The 11,935-nt window shown below is 43.6% G+C and overlaps 1 protein-coding gene across 2 annotated transcripts; it reads right to left on the bottom strand.

The window, feature by feature from the left end:
- Positions 1-1,729: 1,729 nt before the first annotated feature.
- On the bottom strand, positions 1,730-5,930 carry LOC124522308 (spindlin-2). 2 transcript variants are annotated; one of them, XM_047093678.1, is made up of 2 exons: positions 5,720-5,930; positions 1,730-5,037 (listed from the first exon to the last, which is right to left on the bottom strand). In XM_047093678.1, the coding sequence occupies exon 2, from the start codon at positions 5,033-5,035 to the stop codon at positions 4,259-4,261; it is 777 nt and encodes a 258-aa protein (XP_046949634.1). In that variant the 5' UTR covers positions 5,036-5,037; positions 5,720-5,930; the 3' UTR covers positions 1,730-4,258. The 2 variants fall into 2 exon arrangements, with proteins under 2 accessions (XP_046949634.1, XP_046949633.1); XM_047093677.1 differs by having other exon boundaries at positions 5,655-5,930.
- Positions 5,931-11,935: the final 6,005 nt, after the last annotated feature.

Below are 11,935 nucleotides of genomic sequence, written 5' to 3' on the forward strand. Positions count from 1 at the left end.
GGAAATTAGTTATTAGGAAATGTACTGTCATCTCTAAGACAGAAAATAACTTTTGGTATTCCAAAGTGTTACTTTGCAATTGTCTCCAGGAAGGACATGGGGAAAAGGTTTGGGAAATTCTGACCATATCCCTTTAGTAGTAATGCATGCAAAATCCAAGACAGATTGTGTGATCTCGTCACTAATAACTCATTATACTATACCCACTTCCATTTTAAACTTATACTCAGAACACTTAGGCTTGGGAAATGGGGAATGGAATATGACATGCACAATGCATTTTGAATCATTCTATGTGAGCATAGGTATCTGTCCTTTACCCAGACACAGCACAAGACCTGTCAAAATCCTGCCTCCTTTTACACCCAATTATGTTAAATCCTGTACTGTTTTAAATCCATGACAAAATCTGGGTACCTGCTGCCCATTATCATGATAGGATCATTTAGTTTTCACTTGGTTCCAATAGAAGAACGAGAAAACATTCCAAGGGGGTAAAGCTGAGAATAAAAATTTACATAAGTTTTTGTGGTTAGTTTCTCATTCTCCATGACTTCACTACATCAGCATCATACAACCAACCCTAGGCAGTAAGAGCCCAAATGCGTCCTTTGTTGTCGTTGTTGTTGTTGTTGTTTTGTATTGTTTGAGATGTTATTTGGCTCAAAGATATCAGAAAGTCTGGAATTTAGTGTTGTCATTGACCCCTCCTACATTTCCTTCCACAAGATATCTTCTCTAAGGGAAAATCATGAGAGCTGTGCTTCAAAATGTACCTAGAATTCAAATCAATCTCATCATACCACTGCTGTCAGATGAATTTAACCCACCATTACCTGTTACTGGAATATGGGAATAGTCCTGAATAAATTCCCTTTTTCCATCCACGTACCCAACAGAGACACTCTCCAAAGTTGCAAGTGTTCCTATTAGATTATGAGGGAATCATGCCCTACCTATGCTGAAAATAATGGATCCCCATCAATTTCAGTGTGAAAACCAAATTCCATTCTAGGACTTCCAAGGCTCTAAGCTATCAGCTTCTGCCAGATCCCCATCATTTCTCTCAACTCACTTTCCTGATATTCTCTACCTTATTCTCTCAGCTCCAGCCATGCTGGTATCCTCGGTGTTCCTTGACTATGTCAGGCTTACTCCTGCCCTGCTGTCCCTCTTACCTGGAATGCTCCTTCCCCAGACAGCCACAGGACTGGTCCTGTCACTGCCTTCAGGTCCTTACTCAAAAGTAATGTTCTCAGTGAGCCCTTCCCTGGACTCTATCTATCCAATTTCAGCCTCACACCTGGAATTCCAATTCCCCATCCCTTGCTTTATTTTTCCTTTCTTCACACTTACCACTTTGACAATACTTGACATTTCACTTATTGTACCTTGGCTACTGTCTGTCTCCCGCACTAAAATGAAAGCTCCACCAGGGTAAGATTGTTTCATTTATTTTGTTCATTACCATATCACCAGTACCTGAGCCTGAAGACTGCCTGGCACAGAGCCTACCTAAAGTATTGGTGGGATGAAGATAAAGCAAATGAATTAAAAACAACTGGGGGGTGCCTGGGTGGCTGAGTTGGCTAAGTGTCCGACTTCAGCCCAGGTCATGATCCTGCACTTTGTGGGTTCGAGCCCCGTGTTGGGCTCTGTGCTGACAGATCAGAGCCTGGAGCCTACTTCAGATTATGTGTCTCTCTCTCTCTCCCCCTCCCCTGCTTGCACTCTGTCTCTCTGTCTCCCAAAAATAAATAAACATTAAAAAATGTAATAAAAAAAAAAGCAAATGGGGTGAGCTTACGCCAAAAGTGGGGCTAGGCAGTTTCCTCTGGGTCTAGCCCCAAAGCTACAAATGCAAATGCCTTCAGGGGACAACTGGGAATTTTATTCCAGTGAGTGAATCAGGCCAGCTGGGGGTATGGCTAGTTTGAGAGAGCATTCAGAGTCTAAAATGGGCAAAGCCCTTCCTCAGACCCAGATGCTCGTATCCTTGTTGGAATGTGGAATGTTAATTCTCAGTTTATTGTTTTGTTTTTTGTTTTGTTTTATTTTGTTTTGAGGTGGGCCAGAAATATGGATTTTTGTAATGCGGAATCTCCCAAATGTCTAAGTAACTAATTTAAAAATGGAAAACACCAGGATCGAAGAAAGCATGACCCCTGACTGAAATTGGCCTGTGGGTGGCCTGCAGGTGTTTGCTAGACTAAATTGTGTGATGAAAGAAAACCAGTCCCTGCAAGGTGGGCTTGCCTTGTGTGATTCTTCAGGCAAACAGTTTCAGGTCATGTTGGGTGTAGAGAATGAACTAGAATTACCACTTTTTTTTTCAAATTCTAGAAGCTCCCTGCCACCACCTGGCCCTTCCCCCCACCCCCCAATGTATGGAGTTAGGGAAGACTGAGCAGTGAGCTCACCTTAACTCTTTGTTTGAGGGCAGGGGCATATCTTAGTGAAGTGTAGGGTGGGGAAATCAGAGAGAAGGTTTTGAAGGAAACTTCCACAACATGACTGGAGAAAGACAAGGGGGAGAAAAAGAGAAGGACACAGACCCATGTGCTAGAGCGCCATACCCCTGAGGGACTTTATTGGGGTCACTGCACCCTCTCCCCACCAACCACCGCCCCTCTATGTGGCATTATACAGTTGAAAGAGTTAGTTATACAAAGTCACAACTCCCGGCCCAACTGCCCCATGCCATCCATCTCACCTGGAAACAGAGCTGCACAAACTTCCATCACAGCTTCCCTGTGTGCTTGAGGTGGGCAAGGCTGGTCAGGAGGTACCTGTGAAGGGTCAGTAGCCACCAGCTTTGTCACGGTATAGCCTGAATAGGGACTCTAGAGGCAGCAGACCTCCATTCAGTGAAGCATTGGGTGGAACCACCTGTGGTTTCAGGCAGCTGCTGAGCTAGGCATGGACTGTCAAGTACTCCCCATGTCCTGAGATAAACATTAGGCTCAATCCTCTGATGCCCCTCCTCTCTAGGGAGGCAAGGCACAGTCCAGTAGGAGAAAGAACAGTGAGGGGACTCCTGTACCTGACTTCAGTAAGGTTCTAATTTTTTTTGGATAAAATACTTTCCAAACGCAAGGAGGCACATCTCTTAAGTCCTGAGCACTCCGCTTACCTACGCCCCACAAGAATTGTTTATCCAGTGTAAGGGAAATCAACCAAGACCTCTGGGTCCAAGATTACTGCACCTGGTCCTCTGGGAAAAGTGAGGAGACTGCTTACAGCCCCCAGCTCATGGGGTGTCAGGTCAGTGTGTTTAAGCCGAGGGTTTGGGTTCTGCTCGGCAGGTGTGGCATGAGCTCCCTGAAATAAGAAAAGCCTTTTAGGTATAAAGTTGGCTCCTACTTAACTCAAGTCATCCCTGTCAAAATGCCATTCTAGGGAACTTCCAACCCATTTGGCTTCTTTGACAGCTGTTACATCTTTTCTGCACAGAGCCAGGGGAAGGCAATGTGGATACTGCCAGAAGTCCAACTTTTTCCTGGGCTTTCCCATGTCTCCTGGGCCCCATTCCCCACACCTCCTTTTCTGCATTCTCACTTCCTCTGTCAATCTTCCTGCTTGGAATTCTTCCTTCCTCAGTGTTCCTCCCCTTCTGACTCCTTACTCATGCGCAGACCCTCCCTTTGAGTACCCTCCAGATTCCTGCCAACTTTCTCTCCCCCTGCCCCTTGCTCTGGACCTCTTCTAAGCTACTTTGAGACCCTCTCTACTCAAGGCATTCTGTTTGTTTTCCTTTAAGCCCCAAGATCTCACTCTCTCTCTGTTATTCTCTACCCCCTCCTAGTTGGGTGCCTCTTTCTCTTAGGCCATCCCTCCTCCAGGGAGCCTCTTCCTAAGCAGTCACCTCCCATTCTCCCTCCCTCTACAGCCCATCTCTAGTTCCTTCTCCTCCCCCCTCTCTAGACCAGACCAGCTAAGTCCTATTCCATTTTTAGATGACTGATTATGATACTAGCTGAACTTTATTCACAGCCTGCATTTACAGCTGTCCCTTCCTTTCATGCCCCATCCACCAAACACACCCAATCTTTTCAACATGACAAAGTCCTTACACACAGCATGTCATGTCCACATAAATTTGTATTTCTCAAAAAAAAAAAAAACAACAGTTATGCTGGCAAAGATGTTGAATTAACAGGGACCCTTAAGCTTTCAATACACTGAAAAGCAACATTGTTTTGCACGTCTACAAAGTATACATTTGTTCTCACAAATGTGGCAAAGTTTACCCTAACAGTTAGGACTTTTTCACCAAATCATAGACATAGATATGGAAATCATCATCAAACTTGATGAAATACACAGAGGGTTTGGCTTCCACTTGGTGAATGACCATGCCAATCCGTTTGGAGCCATCTTCTTTGGTATATTCCACATGTTTACCTATCAGGCCATCTACAACTCCTCCTGTCTCCCTCTCTGCTGGAGGAGACTCACTGGACTCTGGCATGATACGGAGGTCTCCTTCTCTGTAATCATCTAGAAGCTGGTACATGTACAAGACAGGATCTTTCTCATAGGTAATATAAAACCAGGCTTTCATGATAGGTGCTTGGGCTAAGACCATTCCCCTCCATTCATCCTTAGAACCATGCTCACCCTCAAACATATGTTCCACAGCTTTACCAATTATGGTGTTTGCAAGGTTGGCATCACCGACTTGAGATGATGCCACCCTATCGGAAAGAATTTTAAGAGACAAAACTCTTTCATCTCTGTGAAGTTCCAGTCCATAGACACAGTCAATTCCATCATATTTCACCAGATAAAGAGAGGGATTTATAGGCACCTGATCCAGAACGGTTCCTTTCCACTGGGTGATGGGCTCATCACCTTCCTTCCATCCATGTGAAATTCTGCAGCCCACGATGTTCCTGCGGGACTGGGACGAAGGTCTGCCTCTCTGCTTCTTTTGGGAGGTTTTTTTCTTCGTCATGTTTGTGGACCCAGTAGCCCGTCCCGAAGCTGCCCTGGTTTGTTGCCCTTCGGCCTCCTGTGCGTTGGGGGTCTTCATGCCTGCAGGGGGAGGAGAGAAGATAAGAGAGAAACATTCACTATGCCATAAGGTGAAGTTCTCCCAACAGCGACGTGTCTCTGTACCCTGCGTCAGAACCTAAATTTTCCCCCCTGAGCCTGGCAGCAGTGCTGGAAATCCTGGCTGTGTGCCTGCAAGTGCTCTCCCTCCTAGGTTCCTTTAGACTGCGGGAAAGGGCGGCAGCGGCAGTGGTGCTGGCCAGGGTTAGGAACTCTGCAGGAGGGGGCGGGCTACCTCCTTGTTTAGAGCCCACTGCCTCCACCACCCGTCCCTGGCGCCCACTCTCAATGCCCTGCAAAGCGCCTATCTATTCCTTCACCGCCTTGATCCGCACGCACTCACTGTCCTCCCGCCCTGGATACCCCAGCCTGCTGCCCATACGCCCCTTGTCTACCCACAATCGCTTTCTGGCATCCGGTACCCTCACTCCTCCAGGCTCACCTTCATTTCTTGCCTGGCTTCTAACGCCACCCCCTTTTCCTATTTCCCATCGCACTCCCCTCCCCAGCCTCACCCAGCTCCCGCCTCCACCCCCTATCTCCAGCAGGAGTCCATCCCATCCCCCCTCCCCATCCCCTCTCCCCATCCTGGAGCCCACCAATGGCCCTGCCCTAGCTGGCGTCCGCCGCCCCGGGTCGCGGGCCTCACGTGCCCAAATCGGACACCTCGCTGCTGCCTCCGCGGTGAGCCTGTGTCGAAGGAGGATCAGCAGGCGACGAGCCGGGTGCTTGCACGGGCTGGGAGGGGTGGATCTGTAGGCGGGGAGCGCGTCTAGGAGGGCTGCGGGGTAGGCGAAGAGGATGGCGGCGGTATCCCCAGCTCTGAGCTTCGCGGGCCCTCCGCCTCCCGGTCGGCGGCGGCTGCCCCTCTGCCACATCGGGCTCCCACCAGCCGCTGCCGCCGCCGCAGTCTCCTCCCTCTCTCTGTATAGGAGTAGACTTTCAGTTTCCTGTCGGTAAAGAGGCCTCCCCTTCCTGCTAAATACTAGGCAACCAGCCTTCCTAGTCTTTCAACTACTCCTTGGCTGTTCCTCCTCTTTCCAAAAATCAGATCCTTGAGACCTGTAGGTTTTCCTTTCCTCTTCTTGTGTAATCCCACTATCTCAGGCTCTCTAGCTCCACCTCTCATCTCTCCTGCTAGAATTCCTTTTTATTTTTTTCATATATTCTTCACACTTTCTGCATATTCACAAATTCACGAAAAAATACCTTATCCAAAACACACATAGTAGAGAAATCCTTTATATTCCTAGGAAAATTTATGATATGTATATACATGCACATCTTCTCTATGTATTTACAGATAATCATATCCCCAGACATATAATCTGAAGTACACACCTCTGCAATCACATAACATACATACATAATTCTCCATTCATGCATATCCGCAGAAATGTCCATAATAAGAATTTATCCAAGGCAGGTGTGAGTATCTTAGATTTTGAGATCTGTATTTGGAGAAATAGTGGCTTATTTTAAACCTAGTGAGTTTTTCTCAAATTTGATTACAGTTAGCAATAACCTTATCTAGTTTTGCATAAAGTGTTATTCATTTTGAATCTTGTTTTTATCTGCTTATGTTGTTTATAGATTGTTTCAATATATCTTATAATTCTGTAAAATATCAATAATGGTATGGTACTATATCAGGTAAGATGTTATCAGCTACTTGCCCGAGGAAAGAAATCTCAAAACGATTCAAAATAAACGTAATTATTGGCTAATTTTTTGAAAAATCTGATAAGTATCAGATTAGGCTTAGTCTTTGTGCCCAGTCTCATGGGCTGAATTACTTCTCTTCCAAATTAATATGTTTATGTCCTAACAGTACCTCAAAATGTTAATGTATTTGGAGGTAGGGTCTGTACAGCAGTAATTAAGGTGAAATGGTATCACATGGGTGGGCATTAATCCAATGTAACTGGTGTCTTTAATAAAATAGGAGATTAGAACACAGGCACACATGTAAGAAAGACCATGCAAAGACAAGGGGGAACATGGCCATGTGGAAGCCAAGAAGTGAAACCTGAAATCTTGGACTTGGATATCTTGATCTTGGATTGATAAGTTCTAGAACTGCGAGAAAATAAATTTGCATGATTTAATACTCTGAGTCTTTGTTACTTTTTATTTAAGTTTATTTATTTATTTTGAGTGAGAGAGGGAATGCACACACAAGTGTGGGAAGAGCAGAGAGAGAGAGAGAGAGAGAGAGAGAATCTCAAGCAGGCTCTGCACTGTCAGCACAAACTCCAATGTGGGGCTCAATCCCACCTACTGTGAGATCATGACCTGAGCCAAAAGCAAGAGTTGGACACTTAACCAGCTGAGCCACCAAGCAGCCCCTCTTTGTTATGTCTTTTTAATGTTTATTTATTTGAGAGAGAGAGAGAGAGAGAGAGAGAGAGAGACAGTGTGTGCTCATGGGAGGGGCAGAGAGAAGGGAGACACAGAATCTGAAGCAAGCTCCAGGCTCTGAGATGTCAGCATAGAGCAAGATACGGGGCTCGAACTCGTGAACCATGAGATCATGACCTGAGATGAAATTGGACACTTAACATGCTGAGCCACCCAAGCGCCCCTCTTTGTTACCTTTTTAATACAATCCTAAAATGAATACACTCAATGATGGCATCCAAAATCAGTTTTGCTGTATCTTCTATTTTCTCTCTGATGTCAGTTTCATCATAAAGCTTATATTACAATATGGCTGTCAACATCCTTATGTTTATGTATGACAGAGAGAACCTCTACAAGAACTTTTGAGCAAAATTTTGCTTTGCTTTGATTGGGACTAGCATAGATCCTTTGCCTGATCTTGTAATATGGACAAAGATAACACCATATTCACTTTCTCAGGTCCAGTGTATATACTTATTTGGAAAGCAATCACATTAACAAAGTGGATCCATTTGAATAATTGGCTTATGTTAATTGTCATCCGGAAAGTTGGAGGTGGGATCAATCCCACCAAAATCACATAGGAACTCCACAATTGAGGAAGATTGAAATCGATATTGACAGGGTAATCAACAATGTCTATAGCAATTCCAGGCTATTATTTGGAAAGGCAATCTGAAAGCTTCTATTACTCTTCTAAAATTTATGTTTCTCTGATACTATGCCTAGAAAGTCACTTCCAATTAATCACAGATTCCTTTGGTTAGCTCATAACAACTTACACCCTTTCAAAATTTTTATTTCTAAATTATTTCAACTTGTGGGTATGTTATTTACACCATTCCTTGTGACTTTTGCTGTCTTTGGGTTTCATTTATAAAAATATTTTGCTAAAATTTGGACCAGGCTCCTTACAGTTATCCTTTAACATTCCTGATTTTGAATTGTCTGACCCAATAAGGGTAAACAGTATGATTAGATTTATACATTAAATGTCCCAGGGCATCAAAGCTCACATTGTACATAAAAATCACGAAAAATCTTCTATCTCAAAACAAATTTTCTGACCTCTGGGAAAACTAGTAAGTCCTAACTTCTGTACCTTCTTGGGAATTAAGTTAAAGAGAGAATAATTTGATAATGACCCCACTGGGCACATTTCAGAAGGACTTTAATGTTGTCTTAGAAACTATTTCTTCTGGTATTACTACAAGTAGAATATATGCAGTGTGCAAGAATGACTCCTTAAATACCACCAAGGAACAAACTTTCCCAACTGTTTTTACATATCCCACCTTGTTCCTTCTCCAAACTACAAAGGCTTTAAGGACAGATATATTGCTTATATACTATCTTCTCTTTAGTCTCGGCCTTATTTGTGACCCCCATATCTTACCATTTGCATTTGAGTTCCCATTGCACACAGATTTCAGGCTTCCTATCCTCTTTTTTTTTTTTTCAACGTTTATTTATTTTTGGGACAGAGAGAGACAGAGCATGAACAGGGGAGGGGCAGAGAGAGAGGGAGACACAGAATCGGAAACAGGCTCCAGGCTCTGAGCCATCAGCCCAGAGCCTGACGCGGGGCTCGAACTCACGGACCGCGAGATCGTGACCTGGCTGAAGTCGGACGCTTAACCGACTGCGCCACCCAGGCGCCCCCAGGCTTCCTATCCTCTTAAACAGTTATTACACCTTAGATTCACCCAAAAATATTCAGAACTCCACAACACTTTCTATAGTATCCATATGTTAACTTAACCATACATGTATTAAGAAATTCCAACTGGTGCACCTGGGTGGCTCAGTTGATTGAGCATCTGACTTTGGCTCAGGTCATGATCTCATGGCTTGTGAGTTGGAGCCCAGCCTCGGGCTCTCTGCTGTCAGCATGGAGCCCACTTCAGATCTTCTGTCTCCCTCCCTGTCTTTCCCTTCCCTGCATGTGCTCTGTCTCTCAAAAATAAATAAATCTTTTTTTTAAAGAAATTCCAATTAAGTTCTTCAAGCTAAGCATGTATAATGGCATTTGCATGGAGTTGTGGTATAAACTCAGTCTGGAAGAAATCAAGAACTATTCCATATTTATGATATTTGGTCAGTGGTCTACTTCTAAAGTATACATTGTTAGGGAAAACACTTACAATTATCTTTAAGAAAGGGAGAAGGTTGTTGATGTTTGAAACTCTCTTCCGTTGCTTTGTTATACCATACTGAGTTCCTCACATTCCTTGTTTCATTGCACTGGTAAATGAGGGCATCTCCTCACTATGATTAACACTGGTGGAGTTGTCCATCTAAAGACTGACTCAAGCTGGGATTACTGGCCTGGATATGATAATTGTGTAGCCCATTCAGAAGTCTAATTGGAAGAATGTGTAGCCAGTTGATGTGCATTTGTGGACTTTCTCATCATGTGTTCAGCTCCCTACGAGTCTACTTCTTACCATGAAGCAGTGACAAGAAGGTACTATGCAAGATACCATTGAAATGCTTTTTATTTATACATATGCAAACACTACATAGACCTCTAATACCTCAGATTTTGGGGGCAGTGAGTAATTCAAAGTCTTAAAGTTACAGAACCATAAGGAAAGGGGTATTCAAAATCGGTGCTTTACATATATATTTAGTTTTAATTTATGAGGAAAAGGTTGGATGTTTCTGACCATATTTTAATCCATGAACAAACCAGGGCTGATTTGCCCCATTATTTCAGCTGTATATACTACCTCTTCTTCCATCTTAACTCATATTGAGTCATCCAGTGTGGCTTGGGAAATGGGTTGTGTAGCAGACTAAATTATGTCCTCCAAAAATTCATATGTTGAGGCCCTAATTCCCAATGTGATGATATTTGGAAATGGGTCCTGTAGGAGAAAATATGGGTAGTTGAGGTCATGAGGGTGAGGTCACAATAGGATTAGTGCCCTTATATGAAGAGGAAAAGATATCAGAGCTCAGTCTCTACCGTGTAGGGACTCAGTACGAAAGTGGCCATCTGCAAGCCAGGAAGAAAGCTCTCACCAGGAACTGCGTTGTTTGGCACCTTGATCTTGGACTTCTAGATTCTAAAATTGTGAGAAACTGGGGCATCTGAGTGGCTCAGTCGGTTAAGCATCCGACTTCAGCTCAGGTCATGATCTCACAGTTCATGGGTTTGAGCCCCGTGTTGGGCTCTGTTCTGACAGCTCAGAGCCTGGAGCCTGCTTCAGATTCTGTGTCTCACTCTTTCTCTGCCCCTCCCCTGCTCACACTCTCTCTCTCTCTCTCTCTCTCTCTCTCTCTCTCTCAAAAAATAAATAAACATTAAGAAAATTAAAATTGTGAGAAATAAATTTCTGTTGTTTAAGTAATGCAGTCTATGGTATTTTGCTATGGCAATCCAAGCAGATTAATATAGGTTGTGACCTTGGCAATGAGCCTTAAGCAATTCTTCCAGGTCAGCACCTACCCCTTTTCTAGGCATATATGTCTGTTCTTGATCTTACTTCCTTTCAAAGAGCCAATTTATTTAAATACCACACTAACTACTATAACTCCTTGCGAAACTCACTTGATTCCCATTGTTGGAAGTACTGGAGATGGGAGTCTCAATGTGTTAAAATCTGCTTTCCCTTCAAATGTAGGCTATTTCTTAATTGCTGTGGAAAGAACCCAGTTGTATTCAATTTCTGTGTTCTCAGCAGAGAAAGGATTTAGCCAGATGAGACTCTACACATTGCAGTTCATCTTTAGATGTCTAAATGATTCGTTCTACCATGCCCAAGAGTTTAAGATGATGAACTTTGTGGACCACATTTCAATTCTTGGGACTCAGGTCCTCTGGATTCTTCTGCATAAAATAAAACATTTCTACTGGGCATTATGTAGAGATAGGGGCATTCACCTACTTTGGGACACAAGGTTTGACCCAGTAAAACCAACTCCTCAGAGAAACAAACTCAGAAGTATTTGGCAACAGGTCAGGGTGAGCCTCTTGTATTTATATCAACATACTGTGAAGGAGTTCCTGGGGAGGGATCCAAGATCAGTAGCCAGCATCATAGCCTCAACCTGAGGAGGATCTTCATAGGTCTTTCACTGATGGGTCTGTCTTGACAGATTTTGGCTGTGGTCTCAGAGAATTACACGAAATTGATGGGGGCATATTCAATCAACTGTTAGGGGTGCCATTGCCCCTAACCTTCTTATGAGTACTGCTAATCAGCAGCATGTAGGTGAAGGGGTTGAGTTCTACACAGATAACACTTCAAAGAAGTAGAAAGGTTTATTTTCCCTTTGACATTCTGAAGCCACTGGAAAATCTCTTTAAGAGTCACTTTGCCCTTAGATAAGATCTTTGTAATTTCTTCCAGTGATGATATTCTAGGTGGTCATTTTATTTGGCCTGTTTATTGTAAAGCAAATTGTCTAAAATGATAAATTGAAAATTGACAGGTATGCAAGACTAATGAGTTTGATTATTAGAAATGAT

The sequence above is a fragment of the Lynx rufus genome, unplaced genomic scaffold (assembly GCF_022079265.1).
Source record: "Lynx rufus isolate CCGP_SWC_20201006 ecotype Redwood Valley unplaced genomic scaffold, mLynRuf1.p SCAF_35, whole genome shotgun sequence".
Taxonomy (NCBI): domain Eukaryota; kingdom Metazoa; phylum Chordata; class Mammalia; order Carnivora; family Felidae; genus Lynx; species Lynx rufus.